At 47.6% G+C, this 26547-nt stretch overlaps 1 protein-coding gene across 18 annotated transcripts in view; it reads left to right on the plus strand.

Annotated features, from left to right (window-relative positions):
* CACNA1B (calcium voltage-gated channel subunit alpha1 B) overlaps positions 1-26547 on the plus strand; it is a 309392-nt gene that overhangs the window by 199839 nt on the left and 83006 nt on the right. For 11 of the 18 annotated variants that reach the window (XM_039383719.1, XM_039383720.1, XM_039383721.1 and 8 more), the window contains 3 exons: positions 3651-3718; positions 10952-11058; positions 18324-18386. In XM_039383719.1, the coding sequence (XP_039239653.1) occupies positions 3651-3718; positions 10952-11058; positions 18324-18386 (238 nt within the window). The remainder of the gene's footprint in view (positions 1-3650; positions 3719-10951; positions 11059-18323; positions 18387-26547) is intronic. The other 7 variants (XM_039383725.1, XM_039383727.1, XM_039383728.1 and 4 more) reach the window with 1 other exon arrangement.

Here is a 26547-nt window from a genome sequence, read left to right on the forward strand (position 1 = left end):
TCTTATATCACTACTGAAATCAGCCCAGACCCTTCTGGGGCCTGACCAGCAAAAGGCACTTTGGTTCCTCTGCTGGGAGAGGGTTTATTTTCACTTTGTGAACTTTGCCATTTTTAAGAGTTTGGGCAGAATGGATCAAATCTCCTTAGAGAACTGGAACTGGTGATTTTGGGTCATTTTGCCAAACCTGCTCTTTTTAACCACGAGGGGCTCTTTTCTCCTCCCCGAGCTGTTCAGGGCATCAGGATTGTTCTTTTCCATGCAGAAGAAAGGTGGGTTGGTGCTGATTTCTGCTGCTTCTCACTGCACCTTGGGATTCTTCCTTTGGCTCCATTTCCTTTTTCGAGGGACCATGGCAAGGAAAAGATCCTGACAGTTTGTTTTTCTAAGTCAGAAGCGTCTCACTTTATGTTTCCAGTTCCAGAGAGTCTGTGTGGAACCAGCTTAATGGAAGTGGTGTGATTGGAGGAACAGCAGGATTTGGCCCATTTGCTAGGAAATGACACCATGCCTGTATTCATTGTTGTCCAGTTAATTGATAAATGGAGGCATCTGTTGAGGGGGAGAAAAAAAAAACCAACCTGCAGAGGAGCCTGAGAAGCAAAGCAGGAACTGCCTGGAGGTGCTGCCCTTCCCCTGGCCCTCAACTGCTGGGCAGGAGATCCATCCTGGCACAGGCTCAGCCACCAGCCCTGAGCCAGAGCCTGGAGTTTGGGTGATATTTGGGAATCCCAGAGCTCTGCAGAAAGGACTGGAGGACCTTTTTCTGGGGGCAGAAACACCCAAGTCTGCCAGACTGTGTCTGCTTGGAAACGGATCAAAACAACCTGATCTGATAAAAAGAAATTAATTATATTTCCAGTGGTTGCTTCTGTTACACGAGACACTCTGAGCATGTGTGTGTGGGAGGCAGGGGTAGGAAGACAGTTTTATTGCTGAGACATTTATTCCCAGAGTAGGAGGGCTGGAAGTGTTTCCAGCAGGTTGGAAGCACCCCAGAGGAAGAAACCCAAACACCCAGCACAGACCAGCACCCCAGGGGTGCCTCAGCCCCCCTGTCTGCAGCCTCTGTCCTTCCACCTGCAAACCAGCCCTGAGTTCAAAGGAAATGGGGAAAGTAATATATTTTTTAATGAAATAGTGATCATCTTTTCCTGGGCTCTCTGGGATCGAGGTGCTCCCACCCACAGCACTCCCTGCCCTCCTGGAATGAGGGAAGGAGCAGTTGATGGGCATCACATTTCAAACCTCTCTCTGTCCCAGAGGATTCGTCTCCAAATGGTAAAAACTTCCATCCCATGTTCCATGAGATGGAGGAAAACTGAGGGATGACGTGGTTCCTGGCTGGAGAGACCCCAGGGCTCTGCATCCCATCCCCTGGGGGGGTTTGAGAGTCAGGGAGGATGCAGATGCATCCTAAGGGATTAATACAACTCCTGCTTCCCACTGTCACAGGCACAGGCTCCAGGTTTGATGGACATCAGGCTCTGGAGACGCTCATCCCAACGGGAATTAGAGATGGGAATGCCTGGGTCTGGAGTCTTGGCTGAATTAGGTTCGGTAAAAGCTCTTGAGAGGGAAAGCAAAGAGGCTTTGAGATCATTGTTTGGGCCAGCTTTGGTCCCTGGCTGCCTTGGGAAGTCCCCTGGTGCCATGGCCATGTGGGACCAGAGCTCTGCAGCCAACAGTGCCCGAGCCAGAGTGGAGCCTGCTGGGGCATGAGGGGTTCTGGGCACAGCCTTGTTTGGGAGAGACCACTGCAGGTGGTGCATCAGCCTTGCCCTGCTCCTGGCTCCTCTGCCTGCAGAGAAACCTCAGCTGCCTCCTCCAGGAGGTCTCCTGAGGAGTGGGAAGCAAGGAGGGGCACTGAGACCAAGGTTTCCCAAAATCTCCTTGCAGGTTGACGACACTCTGGGAGCTCATCCCTCGCCTCTCCTCCCCTCACAGGAGGGATCTGGGGCTCCCCCAGCTCACCATCCTCACCCCCTGTCCTGCCCTCACTCAGCATTGCCCTGAGCTGGGACAGAGCAGGGGACACTTCAACCTGACAGAAAATCCCACACTGCTTAGGGCTGGGATTAAAGCTCATCTTATCCCACCCCCTGCCACGGGCAGGGACACCTTCCACCAGCCCAGGTTGCTCCAAGCCCCCTCCAACCCAGCCTTGGACACTTCCAGGGATCCAGGGGAAGCCACAGCTTCTCTGGGCAACCTGTGCCAGGGCCTCCCCACCCTCACAGGGAACAATTTATTCCCAATATCCCATCTAACCCTGCCCTCTGTCAATTTGAAGCCATTCCCCCTTGTCCTGTCCCTCCATCCCTTGTCCAAAGTCCTTCTCCAGCTCTCCTGGAGCCCCCTACAAATCCCTGGATTAGTTTCCTGAAGTCTTTTCCTGGGGGACCTGCAGCTGGTCCCAGCCCCACGTTGGGCTCTGGTGGGGACCCTGCAGTGCAAACACAGAGGCAACACTTGGCTGCTAAAGCATTTTGGGTCTCCAGAGGGTCCATACTCCTGAGATCAACTCCATCCTCATGTCCATTCCCATTAGGAGGAGCAAACACAACTTTCCACAGCTCTGGAGTGAGTGGCTCTCCTGTCACCAGGTAATGTGCAAGAGAAAAATATATTTTCTCCTTGGGAGAGTCATTTCAACTTGGTTTTGCTTTGCTTGCCCTCCTTTCCCAGGCAAAGTTTCCTGATTTACAGTCGTTTCGGGGCCGTTTTGCAGACACAGAGCCAGAATGAATACAATAAAACAACCCCTAGCTGAAATCATTAAAGTGGAAAAATGAAAATACAACATGAATAAATAATCAGAGGCCAACGTTCTGTCCCGGTGATCTAATGCAGGGCTGTGCAGAGGGACCAGCCAGGCGTGGGCACTGCCCTTGTTTAGCTGGGCTGGGTGCAATGTGGGCTGGACTGACAGGCTGTTTCCCTGCAGAGCTCATTATCTGGGGCTGGGGGTGCTGCTCCCGGGCTCTCCTGGAGCTGGGGGGGAGCACTGAGGATGGAGGATGGCCAGGTCAGGGTGGAGGATGGCCAGGATGCTCTCCTGGTCAGGGTGGAGGATGGCCAGGATGCTCTCCTGGTCAGGGTGGAGGATGGCCAGGATGCTCTCCTGGTCAGATGGACTTCAGCAGGACAAGCCAGGATGTTTTTTTTTTTCCCAACACTGTTATCCAGCAGTGGCTGAGCTTCATCTTCCCTGCTATCCAATGCCTTTGTGTAGCTTTGGGTACTTACTCTGCAAATATTGGCTTTAAAGTGACCGATTTCCTGCAGCTCCACTGATTGTCCTTTTAAACAATGGGGGGGAAATGAAGGGGTGTGGGGGCAGGAGTGGAGGGGGGGGTTTCCAGAGTGGAAAACCAGGGGCTGTGATGTCTCTAGGGGTTGTAAAGCCCCCCTGCTCAGCCCCTGTGTGTGTCCCCACCAGGGAGGAGATAAGTGGATGCCCAGCACCTCCTGGGCTGCAGAGCTCCAGGCAGAGGGGGTGGATTGGGAATGATGGCACAGCACTGGTGCAGGGGGTCAATCCATAATCCATAATCCATAAATGGGAAAAGAAGGGTGGTGGCAGCAGAAGGGGGAGGGTTGGCTGTGCCTGCTGGGTGAGGAGTTTTTCCTTATCTGCCTCCCAAAAGACACCCTCCTGAACGTCTTCCTGGCCATCGCTGTGGACAACCTGGCAAACGCCCAGGAGCTGACCAAGGTAGGGATGAGATTCCTCTTTCTTCCAACTCAGAGAGCAGCTGTTGACCCCAAATTACACCTGATAATGAGCCTGCTCATGCCTTATCTCTGTTCACCAGCTTTCCCAGCAGAGCAGGACCAGGAGGTTTATTCTTCTTGGGGTTTTGTTTCATTCCAGGCTCGTTGCAGTGAATATTTCGTGCCCTCTCCTTTGTTTTATCACAGAGTGGGCAGTGGTCATTGCTCACCTCACTGCTGTGGGGAGGTGCTCAGGCACTTCTGCTGTTTCCAAGAGCAGAGGAGAAGCAATTCCCAGGTTTGGGCTGAGCTGAAGCTCAGGATGAGCAACAAAGGCAGGGGTTGTGTCGCTGCCTTTGCGGTCTCTCGTGTTTCTTCCCTTGCTGAGGTTTGGGGTGGATTAAAGAATTAAAATTTTCCAGTCAACCCCCTGGAACTTGCAGAAGGTGTTTGGAACACCCAGTGAAGGTGTTAAACCTTCCTGCCCCTCACCAGGGTAAGAGAAACCTGAGGCACCAACCTGAGCACAGGCAAAGAGCCAGGTCCTGGCAAGAGATGGAAATGACACTGATGGAACTTCAGTGTATGCGGAATTTTGGGTATAGATATATATCTATATATATACAGATTTATATTGGAGTATCCCCTGTGGAGAAGATTTCTATTGGAGCATTCCCTATGGAGAAAAACTGGCAGCCTCAGGATTGCACAAGAAGCATTTCAAGTGCACTGCCCCTGACATTTGTATTATTACATACTTTGGGTTTGCCATTGTACCACACTCAGACATGTTTATGAGCAGCATGAGGGAGTTTTTTTGCACATTTTGCACATTTCCAGTTTGTTCTCACTGATAAAACCATGAACCCCCATTGCTGTGCTGCTGCTGCCGCTGAAACCTGGGAAATAAACTCTGCAACCAGCTTTTTTTTTGGGGTTAGAAAGCCAAAAATACTCTATTGCAGTGCTGGATGCAGGGGGATTATTCCTCAAAGCTTTCACGAGCAGTAACCCCCCAGCCCAGGTTATATCCATGGTAGTAATACATACTCATCACATTTATATTGCATGTTAATTATATTTCATTAATACCTGAATATATGCTAATTATTTCAGTGAACTTTTTTGGATACCAATAGGGGTCTTTCCAGGGGCTTTGGTGGTCATTTGGGTACATCCCATTCCCCAAAATTCCCTTTTATGCTCCTGGATCTTCTGATGGATCTCCTTTCCATGGGAGTATCTCGAATATGTGCTCAGGTCATGCTGCACTTCTTTAATCATTCTTTGCTCCAACACTCCATCGATGTTCTCAAAACTAAGACACCTCCCAGGACATATTAATCACTAATATAAGTAAATAATGAAAATAGTAGCTGGCACAAGACTTACCGGTCATGGATTTAGGGAGCTACCCCAAGGCCACCCTGATCTCTGGCATTGTACCTGTGTGGTACAAACCCAAGCATCAACCACAGAGAGAGGGACCACACACTGTTGGTAAAGGAATTTCCCAACATCTCCCACTGCTGCAGAGACTCTTTCTTAAAGAATCATACCTTGTTTGGTAACACTGCCCTTGGCATCAGTCACAGGGGCAAAAGCAGCACCACAAGCACCTCAGGGCTTGTGTTTTACAGGATTTCTCTGTTCTTTGCAGTAGAAGAAGGTCATCAACCATGTGCTGCTGCAGTGGGCAAGGATGTTTTCTCTTGTTGGAGTTGTAGGAAGGTGCAGGAGTTCATTCCCCATCCCTGGAAGTGTCCAAGGCCAGGTTGGAGCAACCAGGGATAGTGGAAGGTGTCCCTGCCCAGGGCAGGGTGTGGAATGAGATGGTCTTTAAGGTCCCTTTAAGGTCCTTTCCAACCCCAACCATTCTATGATTCAATGGAAGTGTTCAAAAAGGTGTGGATGTGGTGCTGAATCAATCACAGAATCGACCAGGCTGGAAAAGACCTCCGAGATCATGGAGTCCAACCTGTGACCCAACCCCACCTTGTCACCCAGACCATGGCACTGATGCCACATCCAGGCTCTGCTCAAACCCCTCCAGGGACGGGGACTCCCCCCCCTCCCTGGGCAGCCCATTCCAAGGGCTGATCCCTCTCTCTGCAAACAACTTCTGCCCAATGGCCAACCTAAACCTGCCCTGGGGCAGCTCAAGGCTCTGCCCTCTTGTCCTGCTGCTGGTTCCTGGCAGCAGAGCCCGACCCCCCCCGGCTCCCCCCTCCTGACAGGGAGTTGCAGAGAGTGAGAAGGTCTCCCCTGAGCCTCCTCCTGTCCAGGCTGAGCCCCCCCAGCTCCCTCAGCCTCTCCTCACAGCACTTGTGCTCCACACCCTTCCCCAGCCTCGTTGCCCTTCTCTGGACATGGATTAGTGGTGGATCTGGCAGTGCTGGGTTGACTTGATGATCCTGGAGTGTTTTCCAGCCTCCATGGTTCTATGGATACACCTCAGGCACACACAGATTTCTCAGTGTTTCCCACCCCCCAGTCAGAATCCACATCCCTGGTGTGGCTGAGTTTGTCTGTCCCAGCTTGTCTTTCCCTCTGTGGAGCTGCAGGAGTGGCTCCAGCTCCCAGCTCTGCCTGGAGAGTGTTTCCTGACATCCAATATCCAGCCCAGACTGTGCTCTCAGGAGTCTGACAAACGTTCCTGTGTCTCAGGCCATGCTCCTCATCCCCCTCTCTCCCAATCAGCTCAGGCCTGCATTTAATGGCTCTTTGGTTTATTTTTCCTGGGAATTTTTTCCCTTTTTTAGCAGCTCAGCTGTTTCTATTCTTTCTAACACTCCCAGAAATCTCCAGCCTGGAGGCACAGATCCTCCCAGATTTATGGGAATCCCTTGCATGTGCTAAGAGAGAGGAGCAGGCCTGGCACAATTCTTGGATAATGAAGCTCATCCTGCTTCTTTCTTAATCCTTTAAGTGCTTTCTTGTGAATATTTCAGCAGCTGACAGGGCCACTTAAAAACCTGACTTTGTTGATGTTTATAAAGTATAATTAAATATTGATGGATTCAGCAGCATGGCCAAAGCAGAAAGCTTCTTGAGAAACTCTCTTTTTTTTTTTTTTTGCTTAATTTTATTTACGATCCTAAAAAAAAAAAATAAATAATCACCAGGGTTTGCAAAAGAAGAGGAAAAAGAGAAAAGTAATTCAATTATACACATACCTGGAGAATGAGGGATTTCCTGCTAAGTAAATATGATCATGCAAAAGCAAAAAATGGCCCAGAGATACAATTAAGTTACTCAGGAGTCTGTTGGTCTCGGGGGACTTTTTTGACATTTATGCTGTAAATGGAGATCAGTGCTGCACATAATGTGGGCAAACCAGGAGCAGTTGGCAACTGCCTCTGTTTTGGGAAGACACAAAGCTTTCCAGCCTCAGGACTGAACATTTCAGCCGAGATTTCCACTTTGGGATGATAATGGGGATTTATTTAGCGTGGCATTGTGACCATTTCTTACCTGGGCCTTGTGACCTGTAAAGGAATTCTTGGAATTGGAACTATATTTAACTTAAGCTTGGTCATCCAGTGCGTGTTACAAAACTCACCAGAGCTTAGGAATGACTCATAAAAAGGAGGGGATAAAAAAGAATCACCTTTGTTTTCAATCTATAAAGAACCTGCTCTCTCCCCTCCTCTTCTGTGCTGCCCTTTTCTTCCCTTCCCACTGACTCAAACTCTGCCAACCCAATTTCTAGTGATTTCTGGGAACTCTTCTAAATGCCTCTGGGTTCTCTACCCTCTATTTTTCCCCAAATATTGGCAGTTTTTTCTCCCTGTTCACTTATTGAGATGGAATCTACAATTGCCCCCCGAATTTGCTTTTAAAATCTTCTCTCCCCTGACCATCCCACCTTTAATTCCTTTCTTTGCTTGTCTTCATGGCTTGTACTTTCCCTATTGAAGTGTCTTTATCTCAGTCCATTAATTTTGTCACTTATGGACTGAGATAAATTCATGGATTGAGGTAAAGCAGTTCCTTCATCCTCATCAAACTTGAGTGTAAAGCCACCAAAACTGACCCTTTATTTTCCTAAACATCTTAAAAGCACAAAGTGGTTATTTTTGATCTCAGTGATCCCTGAGAAACCAGGATAAAACCATGGAATGGGGGAGTAGGAGGGATGTGTGAATTTGACATAAAAGTGTATGAAAGTGTTGAGAAATTCCCAGAAATAATATCCTGGAGCAGCCAAACCAAGAGCTGAACATCCATGGATCCTCCTCCTCCTCCTCCTCCTCCTCCCCCCCAACAGTGAGGGCTTTAATTGGTGAACTTATTAAAGAACAGGCAGTGTTAATGATCTCTATCATCGTGATTAGCTCCAAAAATGGGGTTTGCCCTGTGGTAAACTGGTTTAAATTAAGATTTAGGGCTCTAGAAAACAGAAAGGAATCATAAAAGAGGGATGTCCTTACAGGGAAGACCTTTATGTGCACTTTATGTGGGATGAGGGTGACAGGCTGGGCTGGTGCTGGAGGTGGGATGGGTGGATGGATGGATGGATGGATGGATGGATGGGTGGATGGATGGATGGATGGACGTTGCCATCAGAGCTCCAGTGAGACCTCTCAGGTCAAATATCAGGCAAAAAATTAATTAATTTTTGGAGTGATCTGCAATTTCTCTATGGGAGGAGCTACAGAAATATTATTAAATAGTCTGCTAAATAAATATTAATCTTTTAAATACTCTAAATAGTATTATTATTAAATAATATCATTAAATATCTGCTAAAGAGTGGGCTCGTTCTGAGTTAGGGATGGCTGAATTTACAACAACACAATGGGTATTTTTTGCTGGTTCCTCACAATGTGGATTCCAGCAGAATTCCTGAGGCACCAGGGGGGATAGAGCAGAAGCTACACATTTTAAAGCCATTTTAAAAACTGCACCTGGTGCTCTTGGTGGAAAGAAAGAAAAAAAGAGCCTTTGATTTTAAGGCTGTCGGAGATTCCTCAAGAGAGGAAACAACTTGAACATGCCTGGGGGGCAAAAGGAAATCCTTAAAAGCCTTTTAATTGGGGTTTTACTCATTAAAAAATCTTATATTCTGCAGGTTTGTGATGGGCTAGGATGGGGTAGAGTTAATTTTTATCACAGTAGCTGATGGCTGGGATTTGGATTTGGGCTGGAAATGGTGTCGGACCCAGGGATGTTTTATTAGTGCTGAGCAGCATTTACAGAGCCCAGGGGGGGAGGTTGGGGGTGCACAAGGATTTGGGAGGACAAAACTGATCCAGCTGACCCATGGGATGTTCCAGAATATATGGGTTTATGCTCAGCACATAAAGCTGGGGGAGAAGGAGGAAAGGAGGGATCTTTGGAGGGCTGGAGTTTGTCCTTCCCAGTCACTGTTGCATGTGATGGAGCCCTGATGTCCTGGGCAGGGCTCAGGGATGTGATCACAGGGCTGCCTGCGATGGGAAATGGGATTTAATTCCTTTCTTTGCTTGTCTTCATGGCTTTTACTCTCCCTATTAAATTGTCTTTATCTCAATCCATGAATTTCATTACTTATACTCCTCTGACTTTCTCCCCCATCCCACCAGGGTGGGTGTGAGTGAGCAGCTGCTGGCCAGGGTTAAACCATGAACCCCCCTGGCTCTCCAACCAGCCTCCAAACCAGTGATAAATGTACTGCAATTTGGCACCTGAGAAATATTGACCTTGTGTAATTGCTCAGCAGGTCCTTTTTTCATGGCCTGGCTCAAGTCCTTCATTCACTGCACTAAGAATTGCCTTGTTGTATTTGCTAACATTTGAAAAAGGAAAAAAAAAAAAGAGAAAAATCTTATATGCTAATAATTTTTTTCCCCTTAATTTTCCACCTTTTCTGTTTTACTTCTAAAGGAGAAAACAGTTTCAAAATGAGCCCAGTTGAAACAACACCAAAGTCAGAGCAAGGGGCTGTTGATGCAGACGGAATTGGGGGTGGATAAATCTCTGATTTCCCATTTCAAAGCTGGATGTCTTGCTGCCTGCTCTTGTTATCTGAAGATTAACTCCCTCACAGCATTGCTGTTGAAGGGCAGAGAGGGAGAGACCTGTGGCCTTTCATAAAGTTTGACAGAAGAGCCTGTGACATGTGGTTATTCCCTGGCTGTGTGTGATGCTGACGTTGCCATCAGAGCTCCTGTGCTCTTCCTGACATGATTTTAATATTAATTTGGCTGGCTGGAAAGTCTCAGGGCTGTTCACCCTGCAGGACCACTGATGATGAACCAGGCACTTTGTTTTTTGCCCTCATCTCATTGTTTGAGGTCCTGTGGTTTGAACCTGAGTGGTGCTTCTCGTGTTGGGTAGGAGGAAATAAATCCCAATTACACTCTGCAGGCCCTTGCTGTGCCAGCAGAGCTTTAAAATCCTCATGGTGTGCAGAAATCACGGACAGAACCCTCTTTTGCTCTATGCCTGAGTCTACAGACCATATTTAATACTGTGCCTTTTTGTTTTCACCCTCTGAGTCCTCAGTGATTCATCTGAGTGGAAATATCTGGGCGAAAACTGCTGGGACCGGTCAAACCCATTGGGTTTTATTGGCTTTATTCTTTCAGAAAAGTCACCCACTGGCAAGAAGTCAGGGAGGATTTAGGAGCCTCTCTCCTGCCTTTCAGCAGGACGTGGCTTCAGGGTGGTTTTACACACACAGGGCTGGGGTGAAGAGGGCTCAGAGCACCCCAGAAATGTCCCACTCGTGGTCAAAATCCACATCCCTGGTGTGGCTGAGTTTGTCTGTCCCAGCTTGTCTTTCCCTCTGTGGAGCTGCAGGAGTGGCTCCAGCTCCCAGCTCTGCCTGGAGAGTGTTTCCTGACATCCAATATCCAGCCCAGACTGTGCTCTCAGGAGTCTGACAAACGTTCCTGTGTCTCAGGCCATGCTCCTCATCCCCCTCTCTCCCAGTCAGCTCAGGGCTCTCCCTGCTCTCTTTGCCCAGTGCTCAGGGGTGAGAGGAGACCCCAGAGAGGCACCAAAGCTCTGTGAGGGACACGTGCTCCTGGTGAAAATGCACAGAGAACTCGACCAAACCTCTCATTTCTCCTCTCAGCTCACACCAAGACCCTGCCCGGGGGTCCTTGCAGGGAGATACAAAAACCTGCCCCGTGTTGTGAGTTCCCCCCGCTCCCCCAGCACAGCAGTGACAGTCCCACACCAGCCATGCCTTGGGGAGCTCTGGGGCTTGTTGTGTGCTCTGATTTCTCTTGATTTCCCCCCCCAGGACGAGGAGGAGATGGAGGAAGCCACCAACCAGAAGCTGGCCCTGCAGAAGGCCAAGGAAGTGGCCGAAGTGAGCCCCATGTCTGCAGCCAACATTTCCATAGCAGCGTAAGCACTCCTTGCTTCTTTGGGAACTGGAACCACCTGGGGTCTGTTTTTCTGTGTCACTGTGTGTCTGTTCCACTGGAGCATCCCATGGTACTCTGTGAGCACTTCTAGACCATCTCTGTTCCTGGCAGGGCTTTAGGTTGGCTGAATATTCAGTGCTGATCACTTAACCGTGAATTTAATTAAGGGTTTCTTTCATTTGGTGGGGTTTCTTTTGTAATGCCTCATCTTTTGCCTTGCTCTACATAACTGTATTTTAGAAGGATCTCTTTTTTTTTTTTTTTAAGCTGTCCTAGGATAGATTTCACCAGGTGAAGTGTTAATGTGGCACTTTGGGTTTTTAATGACCAGAGGAATGTGAGCACGGAATGTATTAACTATTCTTTCACAATGTATGAGAATTTAAATGTAAAAGCCTCCTCTTCGATATCAGCCTGAGAAATATGCTTGAAAGCTCTTTTTTCTTTGCCATTTGAAAGAGTTCTGAGGTGAATAAAACCACGTATGTGAACAGTCACTGGTTTGTAGACGGAAACAACAATTTGCATTTTATGGATGAGAACATCTGCACGAGTTCTGTGACTCCAGAATCCCTGGAAAATATTGCTTTGGGCACCACCTTTCCACGGATCCTGATCTAACTGAAGTGAAGATATGATGATCTGTAGGTGGGAATACTTGTCCAGGTGTTGGTGAGGTCAGTTCTGCCTGTGCTTGGGATGTGCCAACCTGCAAGTGTCCAAGGCCAGGTTGGACAGGGCTTGGAGCAACCTGGGCTAGTGGAAGATGTCCCTGCCCAGGGCAGGGGGTGGAACTGGATGAGGTTTAAGTTCCCTTCCAACCCAAACCATCCTGGGATTCCATTCTGTGACACCTCGCAAGGATTTACTGAAAAACATGTTCTTCTGAAAAGCTCACTGAACTCTTCTGGAATTTTAACATCAGGGCAACCAGCACCAAGATATTTGACTTTTATATTTTTACTGAGAGCTGCTGATGTTTTCCAGACCCTTTTTATAGGGGAGACCTCCAAGGGCTGGGGAAGCTCAGGAGTTAAAATAGAAATTTCCTGTTCGATTTTGTTGCCAAATCTCTGGAATGCACCCGGATCCCTCCTTGTTCTTTCAGTGCAAAGCTCTTGAGACCCTCGTTATTGGGAGTTTAATCCACTTCATCAAAGACAATGGGCCAAATGGAGCCAGTCTGTTATATGTGAAGGGAAAGATTATTATTAATTTGGCTATTTTATTCTTCTTGCCATTTTAATTTGCCATTTCTGCTTTAATCAGCTCCTCTTTATGCTGTGTCTGTTTGTTGGTTTTAAATATAATCTGTTCCTTACAATGCTTTCCTGTCCAGTCTTGAAGAGAAGCCAAATGAGGACAGTTGCTCTTGTTCTTTGATTAATTTCTTGGTCCTCTTATTTTAAAATGTGAGGTGATGATGAATATTTTCTTCTTCCTTAATCAATGTGAAGATTTCTTAGAAATCAGCAGAAAAAACCAACCCACTTTAATGGAGTGAAGGTCTCACACCACACTTTTAAATTGCTTAGAATCACTTTATTCCATGATTTTTTCACCTGGTTTTCAGTAGCACAGGGCCAGTTTTGTGACAGCAATTCAAAGTGAAGACAAAAATATGGATTTCTGCTTATTTTGCCTCAAGTTGGATCTGCCCAGACCCCACATTTGTGGGAGCATTCAGTGAGCACAGTTGAAAGTCAATCATTCCCACACCTCCTTACCCTCATCCTGGGATTTCCTCTTGGCTCTGCTGTAGGACCAGTGAGATGCTCCCAGGGCCTCTCTCAAATCTCACAGGGCTTTAATTTGGACAAAAAAATGGCATTAAGTTCAATAAGGTGACGCTCAAATGGATGATGACGTAGAGGAAAAGGCAAGGGAGAAGATTTGTGAGACAGAAAGAAGTGCCTGGATGGACTGCTGGCTCTTGGTCCATAAGACATCTAATGAATCCATGTCAAAGCAATTTGTTTTATACATAAATTCATCCACTGTGGACTCCAAAGGGAGCTTTCAGGTTTGAAGCACCTTTCCCTTGGATATCTGTGTCCAGTGGTGACACAAATTACCCCATCACTTCACTTTTTATGCTCTTAAACTGCTCAGTGATCCTGAAGATGGAGCAGATCCCGTGTCCATGGCAAGTCTTGTGGGATCAGATCCAGAGCTGGACATGCCAAGAGTGAAAAACTGCTTGAAAATGGGATTTTTGGTGTATGGAAATAGCACCACAAAAGCAGAGCTTGGGCACAAAGAAGTGAGAAACAAACACCTGTAGAACCAAGTGGGTGGTGAACAAGGACTGGGAAAACTGGGATTGAGCTCCCAAAGGCCTCCTGCCAAGGTGGCTCCACCCAATCAGTTTGTATTTTTATTTTCTCCTGAGGAATCATTTCTTAGTTCTACAATTTGATTTTCTTTTCAGATGAAAACGAATTCATCCATGGCAGGCATCTGTAGCATGGATGGATGTTCTGAAAAAAATCAGCATTTTCTCCACCTGCATGAGTCAAAGTGGTGTTTGTTAGCAGAGGGCACCGTGACTTGCATTCCCTCAGTCACGATGTTCATGTCCCTGGTGTGCTTGTCCACCTCCCACAGAGGTGACAAAGCTGTCCCTGGGCTGAGCCTGGGGAAGAGTCCTCCTGGCTGTTGTGCTGGTTCAGTGCTGAGGTGCTGTGCTGGCTGTTTGATTCCTTTCCCTTGTCAGTCCTGCATCAAGGACTGAGGGTGTGGATCTCCCCAGAAGCTCCTTCCAGGCCTTTCCACCCTCTGTGGTGACCCTGAGATCAGCTCAGTGCTATCACTACACCCAGCTCGTGGCTTTGATCCCAGTTTCAGCTGGACCTGCTGGTCCCTGTGGGTCCTTCAGACTCCCAATATCCTGTGATTCTCTGTCTGCTCTTCCACTTCTGGTTTTCCCGTGCCTGCAGTTTCCCTGCACCAATTACACAGAATCCCAGAATCGACCAGGTTGGAAAAGACCTCTGAGATCATGGAGTCCAACCTGTGACCCAACCCCACCTTGTCACCCAGACCATGGCACTGATGCCACATCCAGGCTCTGCTCAAACCCCTCCAGGGACGGGGACTCCACCCCCTCCCTGGGCAGCCCATTCCAAGGGCTGATCCCTCTCTCTGCAAACAACTTCTGCCCAATGGCCAACCTAACCCTGCCCTGGGGCAGCTCAAGGCTGTGCCCTCTTCTCTCCTCTGCCATTCCAGCCTCCTTTCACAACTGACCTCCAAAAAATCTTCACTCTCTTGCGTTGGCTGCAAAACATCCTTTCCTAAGCATGAAAACCTGGTTGCTTATTTAGTGTGTCAGCTTGGAGGGTCTGAAGAGGCACCTTCACCTTCCCACTGCTGTGTGAGCCACGGATTGTTTTGTGACTGATGGATGTCCTGGGGATCTCTTTTAATAACATGCTCATCACTGCAGTGGTGTCGAGGCATCATCAGTCTCACATCTGCCTCACAGGGCTCCCTTACAACACTCTGCACTTGTTTGTAGCTCCTTCATTCCAGGATTCCTATGGTTTGCCTCCTGCTCCACCACAGGGTGATGGATTTGCCTGACCACAGTTTGTCTCTTCACCCGGTGAACTCTACCCCGAAGGGCCCCTTTAATTTTGTGGCTTTCCAGGTTTAAAACCTTTAGGTGGTACACGTTGCTTTTGTCATTGTTGCAACGTTTGCTTGAAAATATGTGTTTAATTTGAGCCCATTGTTCCATTCTTATTTCTGTGATTTTTTTTTTTTGTCTGTGTTTTCTGTTTAGCGTTTTCCTTGCTTTGTTGTTTCTGGAGGTGAGTTTTTGGGGTCGTTCAGTTTGCCCAGCGTTGTGTTGAAGCCCCTCTGTGTCCTACAACATTGAGACCCCTCAGCCTCTGGAACTGAGCCACTGTACAGACCAAGGGGTCTTTGAAGCAAACCATTGGTGCAGCTCCTGGGTGGTCAGAATGGAGGAGGGGGGAAAAGGGGATGATTAGAAGGCAAAGAACTTTGTGGTGCCACTGGAAAGTGGAAGGAAGAGCCATCAGGCTCGCAGAGCCCCCAGTGCAAACATACCTTTTATTCCCTGTTTTTGATCAACCTGATGCCTTAATTCCCTGTGTTTGGGTTCCTCCTCCACCTTTTCTATGCCAGCCAGAGATGCACCAATGGCACGTACAAAAGGGGCTGAGATGAGCACCCCTGGCCCAGCCAGACCAGCCAGAGGGACACGAGCTGTGGCTTCCCTGGCACCCAGAGCCACTGGATTTTCCAGTGGCCTCTCTTCACCTTTTCTTGGGAAAAGTCTTAAAATAGCAAGTTTTTTTAGCAATCCTAAATTTGTAGGAGTCTGTAGGTAGTTGTGTGAAGTCACACCGAGTGAAACCTTTTGCATTCTGTGACTTTGGTTCGGGTTTGTTTTTTTTAATTCCACATGGAATTAAAAACACGGTTACAGTTGTAGCCAGACCCGGGGAAATTATTCAATCACAGGTATGGAGGGGGTGAGTTTTGGATGGGAGGAGAACTTCCCAGATGTGGTGGAGGAAATGTGGTGGACAGTGAGAGAGACCTCATGGATGTGGGCACCAAAACCAACTGCTGTGGAATTACCTGGTGCCATTTTCCCGAGTTATCTGTGCTTCCCAGGACAACCTGCCAGCCTCCAACGAGCTCTTCATCTCCAGGCTCTGACTGGTTTCTGCTGGTCCCTCACAGAGTTGTTCAGAGCAGTTGACACTTTAATTGCAGCCCCACAGCAAGTTAGAAAAGCCAGGAGAGAAGCTCCAAGAGCAAAGAGAGGTGGCCCAACCCTTCCCTGTGACTTCTCAGAGCTGCCTGTCCCTTTTGTACCGGTCTGGGGGCGGAGGGGAGGGAGGGGGAATTGCTCTGTTCCTCCAGGACATTTTCCATCTCAGAGGCTTCATATTTTCCCCCCTGTCTTGGGAACACTGTGGTCTGTTCCCACACCTCTGTTGGGCTGTGGGTGCCCAACAAGGACCCAGCAAGGAGCGTGTGTGAACACCCAGCCCGTGTCCCTGCTGTGCTGGGGGATGTGTAGACTAGAAGAGTTGTTCTTTATCTCTTGCTGGCTCGTGCTTTCTTCCCTTTTCTTTTCCCCCTTGGAGTGTGTTGGTGTGTGGGGTCCTGTGATTCCTCCTGTTAGATTTACCTTTTTGTCCTTGCTGGTGGTGTGCCAGTGACTGAGCTCCACCCAGAGACCCTCTCTGTGCCCTGTCCCTCGGGGGTGGTAAGTAGCATCCAGTGGAACTCAAGTACTGTGCTTTGGAGAAGGAGGTGGCTTTGCTTTGTGGTTTTTCACCCAGCACGAATTCACTCAAATTTCTGGTTACAAAAAAGCAGCAGTGGCAGCAGAGGAGTGAACCTGGAGAGCTGCAGGGCTTGTGTAACAGGGGCTGGCTGGGTGACAAGGAGACTTGGCAGGAGGAGAGCGTGGCCTTCACCCTGCACTGCCCCAACCAAGGCTGGGATAAACCCCCCGGATCATCCCAGCCTCCTGCTGAGGGATGTGGAGATCCCTCTCAGCAGTTCAACCCAAAATTGCCACAGGTGTTGCACCAGACTTGGTGCTGACTTCAGGCAAATGAGGGCAGCCCAGCCCATTCTCCTCCATCCTGAGTTTTTCCACCTGTTTTGCCAGAGAAATGTCTTAGTTGTGCTCGAGGCCATTAGTGCTTGTTCTCTGCAGGGTTTCCCTGACATCCTGGGGGTTCAGCCTCCGGCCAAGGAGTAAAAAGATCCCCAGCTTGAGCAACCTGGAAACAATCATTTTCTTGGCAAGCAAGCAGGGCATGCCAACTCCACTTTGACTCCTATTTCATTTGGCACAATAAAAATGTAGAAATACTGAAGCTTAGGTAGCATATTTTACCTGTTTCAGCAGATTGTTTGCTTCAAGCCAAACTTTTATGATGCCTTTCATAATTTCTCTTATATTCATGCCAGGGTTCTGAACTTCTGGATTTTGTGTTATATATATATAACCCGGGCCAACATTTCTGTTTAGAATAATCCATTAATTGTAATGAATGTATATTAAAAACTCTGCTTATATGATATCCAAAGGACATTAGACTTTAATTGACCTTCTGGTTTGCTGGTATTGATTGTTAACAGATTAAAACTCTCATGGAAGCAGGAGAGAAAATGCTGCAGCTGGAAAGGCAAACCCAGGAGGTGAAGGGATTTCATTTTCAGTCTTGGGGACAGTTTCTCTGAATGATGTAGATTGATCAAAATTGTCTTTTATAACTAGGAAAAAATTAATGCCTCATTCAAGATCTATCCTGCTTTTCTGTAGATTCCCTGCCAGAGGCAGAATAAACTCTTTTTCTGTGTAATTCAGTGATTTCCATGTTTAGAACCCCCCACATTTATGATGTTTAGATAAACACTGGATGGAGGAGAATCCACAAAATAACTTGTGAACTGAAAGAAGCTCCTTTCTATTCTGGGCTTGCCCTGATGAAGCCGCAGCAGAGCTGAGGTTTTTAGACCCAGTGACCCATATTTGGCCAGTCTGAGCCCAGGCACATCCCTGTCCCCGTCACAGGAGAGAGGTAGGTGCCTCTGAAGAGCACATCTGAGGCAGGGACTGAGGAGAAGCTTCCTGCTGGAGCTCAGGTGGATTTTGGAGCTGGGATGTGGCCCCGGGTCCTCTCCCCAGCCCATGTTCTCCGTGTTAAGCTTCCTCCTGATGCCCCAGGGCTGGAGCAGGAATTAGCATCTTGCTCCCACTTGGAAAGAACTCTTTGCAGCACAGCTGTAAAAGCAGTCCCCACCTGGTCCTACCAAGGCCTCTCCCCGAGGCCCCGGCGATGACTCCCCGGAGGACTCCACGCCGTGAGTATGGCACACGGAGGCACCACGGCCCCACATCATCCTCTGGCTTTCGGTTCACCTTTTAATTTCTTTACCCCCCCCCCCCCAACTTTGGTTCCGTTTTTTGATTCTTTGGTTGTCTCCCCTCGCCCAGAGGGTGGTGTGTCTGTGACTCCCACACTTTGTGAAGCTTGCCTGGTCTCCTCCCGAGGTGCACGTCTGCATCCCGTCGGACACGGCCTGTACGAGCCTCCTCCCCGATGTCTGTTACGGTTTCTCTGCTCTTCTTCTTCTTCTTCTTCTTCTTTTCTGTTGTTGGTTGGTTTTGGTTTTTTTTTTCTCCCCCCTTTTTTCTTTTCTCACTTTTTGTTTTCTTTGTTTGTTTTGTTTTTGCATGTGCAGTTTTGTAAAGCAAACTCGAGGTACTGTATCTCGCAGCTCGTCAGTCTCCAGCGTAAATTCACCGTGAGTTGCTCTCTGTTACAATATTCACTAAATGGATTATTTATCATTTCTACCTCTGTATTTATAAACCACCCTCCTTCCCTTTCTCCTGGTGCCTTCGGTCCCTCCTTGTTTTTTTCCAAGAATCATTCCCATCATTGTGGAAAACCTCCAGACCAACATCCAGTGGAAGGACTGGAACATTGTCATATGATGCTTGTGATTTGATCGTGAGCAACTCTGTAGTGTTTCATCCATTGACTGTGACTCTTCCTCCCCTTCTTTCCTTCATTTTTCTCTCATCTCCTTAATTATTTCCATCATTCCTTCCTTAACTCTTTCCCCCTCCTTTCTCATCTGCCCTCGTTTGATGGTTTGTCTCGTTCTCACTTGTACTTCTGTTCTCTGTGTTTATTGTGCACTGGGCTGATGGCTTTGATGTTCCACCAGTGTTTGCACCTCAGGCTCAGTAGGAGAACCAAAGTGCACTCTTTGAGTGCAAGCTGGAGGAGGACTTCCAAAGAAACTCCTGGAAATGGGGTCCAAGTGAAACTAAATTGGAAAACTCTGTATAGACATCCCTGGGAAGCTGGTTGTGAACTCTGACCTTCTTGAGCTGGAAATTAAAGCTACAGATTTTATAAAAATGAGGCACTTGGCAACTCCCATGGACCTGAGGTCGAGCAAACACAGTGGAAACCTTCCATTCACTCCCTGTGCTTCCTAACAAACCAATCTTGCTGGCTGTGCTGTCAATCAGGGGGCGCTTTGACGCCGCTGCAGGTTTGTAGAAAATATCATTATTCTCATCTGACTAATCCAACAAAACTCCTCGTGAGCTTCTCATCGACCCGTGGGAGTGTCTCTGCTTTGGGTTATCTCTTACCCTGTGAGGTTGTCTTTCTTCTTTAATGCTTTTGGAGAGACAAGTAAGTGCAATTCCAGCCCGTGTGGGGTTTGTACCCCAGCGGGGACCAAGGTACGGTGAAGCAAAGGAGCTTTCCCACCAGCTTCCTGACATCTTCCTTTTTTCCTGGGTGTCTTGGGGGTGTTTGTATTAAAAATACTTGCGAGTTTGGCTTCTGTGTGACCAAGACTGAGCTTTTGTGACTAACAAAAGTAGGTTTGATACGTCTGTGCTGAGGTTTGATGTGTCACAGGGCTGGGACAGTGAAAAATGAGGGGATTAAACCAGACCAAGGCAGGTTTGGATTCATTTCTTCCAATGCATTTCCTGGCTGCTGGGAGTCTGGACAGGCAGGAAGGTGCAGAGAGAGGTGTCCTTCCCTTTGGAAAGGGGAGGGAAATTTCCCCTTGTCTCCCACCCTGGCAGGAGGAGGGGGAATGTTTGAAGGTGGTGATGGAGGGGAGGTGCTGCCGACTTGCCCTCTCCCCAACACTTGGATTTGCTCCAGTAGAAGTTGCACCAAACCGGTCTGAGTCAATATTTTCCCAATTAAGAATAAAGAATAAAGAATTTGGCCCCTTTTCCAAACTTCCAGAGGCAGAGCTGCCATTTATAAAGTGACAAAATCAAACTGCAGGTACTAAAACCCCCTTGGAAGGAGGTTTGGGTCTGTTCCCAACTCCCCACCAGCCACAGAGACAGGATAATAGACGCTGCTTTTGCTGATATGACTCACATCTGTTCTCTGAACAGAATCAATTTGTACTGCAAAGAGCTGTCACTGAGGTTTCTCATCCTCTCTCCCATCTCTCTGCACCGTCTGGGCCATAATTTGTAATTTCCTATGCAAACCAGGGCTGCTTTTGATGGAGGAGCTGAGAGGGCGCTTTTTTTTTTTTTTTCTAAATGAGAAATAAAGAGCATTTCCCCAGCAAACCCCCTTGTTTGGATGAAATAAATCTCTGAACCTCACCAGAGTGTGCAATGTATGAAGTCCCAGAGATCACAGGGCATCAGCAGAGCCCCCCCTGAGATGTGAAGGCATCTGAAGGTTTATTTACTCAGCTGAAGGTTTATTTACTCACCTGGTTAGAAATGGGGGGGGTTGATTTTAAATGCAAATAGATAAACTGGAGAAACCCCTCCCAGAGCCAGGCAGGTGCTGTGGATTCCCGTTCCCTGGGTGAATGTTGGGACAGGTTTAGGGTGCTTTTATATCCCTCTGGTTCTACCCACTGTGAGTGCTTTGCTGTAATTACACTGAACAGATATAAGTGCTCTCATTTCTGGGACAGTAATCTACTAATCAAAAAGAGCTTTTAAAACTTTGCAAAAAATTCCCTGTTCCTTTGCTTGAACAGTATAAAATACCCTGTGCCTTTAATATCACTAAGAACCAGGATTTACAAAGCCACGCTCATCTGCTCTGAGAGAACAAAGCTTATTCCAAAACCTTTTGAGCTGGGTTTTCTCCATGTTCTTTCTTTGATTATTTAAAAAAAAAATAATTCTAAATTGGTGAGAAATTAGAGATAAAATCCCTGAGCTAGTGTGTTAAAAAACCAATAAATTAAAACCAAGGTGAGTCATTTTCTTGTGCTAATCCCAGCCTTTCGTGCTACAACAAATTCGTGATACAGGCAAGGCAAGAAGTACAAAATACATTTTTCATTCACTGAGAGAAGGTCATTAAATAGAGATATGCTCTATTTCTTTAAGTAGATCAGCATTTATCTAAAATACAAACTGGCAGCTAATTTAAATGTACATAGGCAATGACACACAGCCAAGGGAATAATTGGGTTGGGTTCTTCCAGTAGTGGGGAATTTAGGAGTTGTGGGGTGTTGAATTTTCATGTGAATCCTTACATTGCAAGGGGTGATGAAATCCCAACTGGTGCATTCACTCACCTGAGGTCTTCTTTGTGTTGCTGTTGTTGATTGTTCATTTCTAACAAGATCCTGAGGTGTCAGACAGGACAAATTCCATGTTCTTAAGGCAGTTTCTAGGATGGTAAATAAAGGGAAAGCCAGTGTTTCACAAGGTGGGGATGATTTTTTTTTCCAAAAGTGCTGAACCTGCCAATTTTTTTTCCAGAATAAAACTTAGTTTCCTTTCCCACCCCAGTTCCTTCTTTCCCACCCCAACCACCACATCACGTCCCTGCTGCACCATCCCGAGTGTGGACAGGCTGATCTCACACAGAGAGAAATGAAAACCCTTAAATATCCTCTCCCAGGACGAATTTGTCATTTGCCAGCCAAGAACCCAAATTATTCTTGATCTTTATCTCTTGCTTCTTTATATTCACTGTCTGGGCTTTATTTCCACATCCTCTTAGTGCCAAAAAAGGGGCTGTGACTCCATTCCCTGGTGTGTTTTGTCTTGGTTTTTATCAAAAGCCTGGAGTTTATGGGGGGACTTTGCTCTGGGATATTGAAGTGTCACGGCCAGAATGGAGAGTGGGGCTTCATCACTTAAGAGGAAAGCAATAATTTAAAGTAAATATAATTTTCCTGGGGTTTAGGAGAACTTAATGGCTCCACATATTTAACCTCAGTGTGTTTTTTGTTAAATCAAGCCATAGCAATGTGGCTTTTAACTCTGCTTTTTTTTTTTTTTTTTTATTTTGCTTTTAACTCTCTCACCCCGTTATTTATTACCGAGCCTGAAATTATGTGATCACAAATCATAACTGAAATACCAGACAAACCTCGAGGGCTGAAGAAGGATCTGGTGTCTGAGGACACCAACATAACTTGAGACAGAAGAAATATTTTCTGGCATTTTCTTCGGATCCTGGTCAGATTTTTATGGGATGCACTTTTACTGAAAACAATTAGGAAATTCTTATTATTAGAGCAACGGGGAACAGCGGGGAGGGTGGTGAGTTGTGGCTGAGTGAAATCATTCTGCTGTGAAAAACTCCAGCAGGAAGCAGTGAAATTTTGGCTCCTTTAACATGGCTGAGCTTTGCATCCCTTCAGAGCTGCACAAAACCCAGGGGCTCGGCTGTGGCCAAACCCCAAAGCAGCAGCAGCAGCAGCATCGTGTCATTATTTTAATGCTTGGGGGAAACTGGGGCCACAGACACCTCAGGGGAGTGGCAGCAAAGTGTTGGATCTCTCCTGGATTTTGGTTTGATACGTTGGAAACTGCTCGGGGCAGATCCCACCTGGAGTTCTGTGTCCAGCTCTGGGGCCTCCGATGTAAGAAGGATGTGGAGCTGTTGGAGCAAGTCCAGAGGAGGCACCAAGATGGTCAGAGGGCTGGAGCCCCTCTGGAGCCAGGCTGGGAGAGCTGGGGGGAATCACCTGGAGAAAGGAAGGCTCCAGGGAGAGCTGAGAGCGCCTTGCAGGACCTGAAGGGGCTCCAGGAGAGCTGGAGAGGGACTGGGGACAAGGGATGGAGGGACAGGACACAGGGAATGGCTTCCCACTGCCAGAGGGCAGGGATAGATGGGATATTGGGAAGGAATTCTTGGCTGTGAGGGCAGTGAGGCCCTGGCCCAGGTTGCCCAGAGAAGCTGTGGCTGCCCCTGGATCCCTGGAAGTGTCCAAGGGCAGGTTGGATGGGGCTTGGAGCCACCTGGGCTGGTGGAAGGTGTCCCTGCCCATGGCAGGGGTGGAACTGGATGATTTTAAGGTCCTTTCCAACCCAACCCAGTCTGTGATTTTAGGAACTTTCAGGCTCCACATTGGCCACAGGAGCTCAGCTGCTCCTCAAAGCCCCCCAGAGATGCTCAGCATTATCCCCCTCGGACATCTCAGCCTCCTCCTCCTGCTGAGACCAATTCCCTGTGGCTCAGCACCCCCTGTGTCTGCAGCTCTCCAAATTGTCTGAAAGAACAGGGAAAATGAGTAGAAATAACAGACTAATGATAATGTTGGGGGGAAAAAAATCAAAACGTGGCATTTAGTGAACTTTGTTGATCAAAAAATTGGCATATGTGACAGCCTGAAAGGCATCTCAAATTCCAGCGGCGAGTTTCTGAAGGTAAGGGTGTGATTTACAGGCAGTCTAGGCTTTGACCACAGTAATAATTTAGAGTTTTTAGCTAATATGGGGAGAAATATTATGGAAGAAAATGTTTTCTTTCCAAGAAACTGCTATATCAAAAATTCTCTCATATAAACCCAAAATTAAATCTGAGAATAAAAATTGGAAGGGCCTGGGCAGTGTTTTCTGCAGGACCGAGGTGTGTGTGTGAGGCAGCAGCTCAGTGGGAGAGCTCAGAGCATCTCCTGGGGGAGCTCAGGGGGAAGAAAAGGTGCTGGAGCATCCAAGCAGCAATTCCTGGGGTCACTGGCAAAGCAAATTTAACCACTGGTGGTGAGTTCACCTGAAAGAAAATCAGTTTATCGAATGCAAGAGAGACAGAACACTCTGCTTTGTGCTGCCTGCCCCAGACTGAAAGGTTTCCTTGTGTTTTCCAAGTGGAAAATGGAAATGTGGAGAGTTTATGAACTCCAAGTTTATGAACAGAAAATAAGATTTTAGGGGGAAGGTTTTGTTGCGTGGTTTTTTGGTTGGAGCTGTATTTTAACAAGAAATTCCCTTTCATGTGTACTCAGAACACACTCTCTCGTACCCACAGTCTAATGTGGAGGTATTTTTAACATCAAATTATTATGTTCCTCCTAGTCAGCTTTCATTCATTATTTACTAAAGCAAAATTTTAAGGATTGCCATGAACTGAAGCAATGGTTGGAAAGGTTATGGTAACAAAATCTTTAATCATTCAGGAGTACCCTAAGATTAGAATATGACTAAAAATAGGCTTTCCTTTCCTGAACCATCCACACAGTGACTGGCTGCCTTTTTTTCCTTATACCAACATGAGTCACTGATTCATTAATATGAATTTTATTTGATTCTACATGAATTGTGTGGTTTTCTTTCCAGCCACGGGCAGGAGTTGTTTGTTGGCTTCTTAATCCCAGCAAAACCAGTGGAGTTGGAATTAGCAGCATTATCTACTACAACAGTTCAAGCCTAGAGGATCTGAAAACTGAATATAATGCCAGTACCCTTAAAAGAATTAGGAATATTCTATAGACAGAAAATATGGATGGGAAGGAATTGTAAAGCAAAAGAATTAACAACAATGTTTGCACTATGTCTGCAAGTCAGAAGGTATTTACAGGGCAATTCTTTTAATGGATCAGAAGGATTTTAAGAAGAAAACAAGGTTTCACATAAGGAGTTGGCTCCATAAATAGTTTTTTTTTTCCTTGTGGAATAAATATTTGTTATCACAAAGGCTCATTTTTTTACCAGTTTGGGCAAGTCATGCCTCGTTTGTGCTGTAGATGGGTTGTGTCTGTCCCTGCTCACGCAGAATTAAGTGATGGGGGGAGCAGAGGAAATAATTATTGCCCTGTTTGCTGGTTTTCCATCCCTTATTTTGGTGTATCTGCCCCGCATCCTCACGAGGAGCACGGAACGAAACGCCCGTGCTTAGTTTTAAAGGTGACATTCCTGCTGTGCCATAAATGAGCCCCGGAGCTCCGTGTGGCCGAGCGGAGCAGAGCACCGGGAGAGGGGGAGCTGCCCCCGGGAATCGTTGCTGTGGGAACTCGGGGAGAACCGAGACACAGCCGGACGGGCAGATGGACACTTTCCCTCCAGCTGCTGCTGTTTTGGCTCCGAGAGCCCCAAAGGCTGTCCCCAGAGGGACCTGCCTGCTCGGATGCTTCGCTCCCCTTCCCTCCAGCAGGTCTGATGTGCCCTGGCACCGATGTTCCTCCCCGGGTTGGACACGATAACGAGCCCGCTGGCAGCTCCGCTTTTTCCTGATTGGATTTTTTGCTGCGCTTCATATATTTCCTACTTGTTTTTTTTTTTTGTTTTTGGTTGGTTTTTTTTAAGTGTCTTTCCCTGTAGAACAAGGAAAGGATGCAGCCATTGCTTCTGAACCTCCTGCTCTTCACTTGTTAGCAGCCAAAGCCAGCGGGTGGTGGGGTGCTGGAGCCTTTTTGGCAGTCGCCTCCGCTCCTCGTGTCAACGTTAAGGATGCAGCTCATTTCTGGATGCTGGGAAATTCCAGCCTGTAATGACAGTGACTGTTTTCAGGAAGGGATTTTAGCCAAATAGGCTTTGTTAATATGTGCTTTCTGCAGGTTCTGTCAGCCAGAAGTGATGTACAGTGGAATGTTTAGCACCTCAGAGGTAATTTCGAGGCTGATTTATGTTCTGGGTGTAGCTGAAACACAACTAAAAAACCCCCCTGGAGTGACACATCTTGTGTCAGAGCTGGCAGGGTCTGAGTGTCTCCTCTGCCCGGCATCTTCAACCTTCCTCCTTCCACCCGGTCTGATTTAGGAGATTTTCTTTATGGCTTGGCTTGGATGGGCACTGATGGACAGGCTGTGTCCTTGGGAGCTGCCTGAGGATTTCCTGTGGGTTTTACTTTGGGGAGCCACTGCAGGGAGACTGAGGGCTTTGTGTCCCACCCCTGTGTGGTCCCATGGAAAAGGAGCACAGGATGGAACATGAGGACTGGGTGGTTGCAGATAAACTGAAGGCTCCACTCAGCAGAAGGGCACTTTCCAAGGATTAAGGCAATGCCAGTGGAGGTATCACCATAACAGAGACAGAGAGGACAGGTGTCTCCAGGGATAAAGGTGTTCCCATCTCATCTCCATCTTGGCCTACAGAGATGGTGAAGGGTTTGGAGGGGTCATAAGAGGAGCAGAAGAGGTGACTTGGAGGTTCAGCTGGAGAAGAGGAGACAGAGGTCAGATCTCACCGGGGTCTGCAGCTCCTCCTGAGGGGCAGCTCTAATCTCTGCTCCCTGTGAGCAGGGACAGCACCCAGGGAATGGCTGGAGCTGTGTCAGGGCAGGGTCAGGTTGGATCTCAGCAAAAGGCTCTTCCCCCAGAGGGTGGTTGGCACTGCCCAGGCTCCCCAGGGCAGTGGGCACAGCCCCAAGGCTGCCAGAGCTCCAGGAGGGTTTGGACAATGCTCTGAGGGACAGGGTGGGATTGTTGGGGTGTCTGTGCAGGGCCAAGGGTTGGACTTCAATGACTTCTCCTCACTCCTGCTGCCAATCTAACCGCTCTTGCTCATCACTAATTTGCTCATCCCGATGTTTCCAGATGGGGAAAAGGTGCTGTTACTTGTGGGAAGCTTTGTGGGCTGTTTCAAAGCTCTGGCTGGGGTGTGTGATTTGTGTGCTGACACTTTAGTCCTTCAGACTCTACCTGATGCTTCCACGTTTTAGAAATGAGGAGGACTCCTTTCCAGAGGGCTGGTCCCAGGGTGCCTTACGT

The sequence above is a fragment of the Pipra filicauda genome, unplaced genomic scaffold (genome assembly GCF_003945595.2).
Source record: "Pipra filicauda isolate LSUMZ 115617 unplaced genomic scaffold, ASM394559v2 scaffold321_size1097455_pilon, whole genome shotgun sequence".
Classification (NCBI taxonomy): domain Eukaryota; kingdom Metazoa; phylum Chordata; class Aves; order Passeriformes; family Pipridae; genus Pipra; species Pipra filicauda.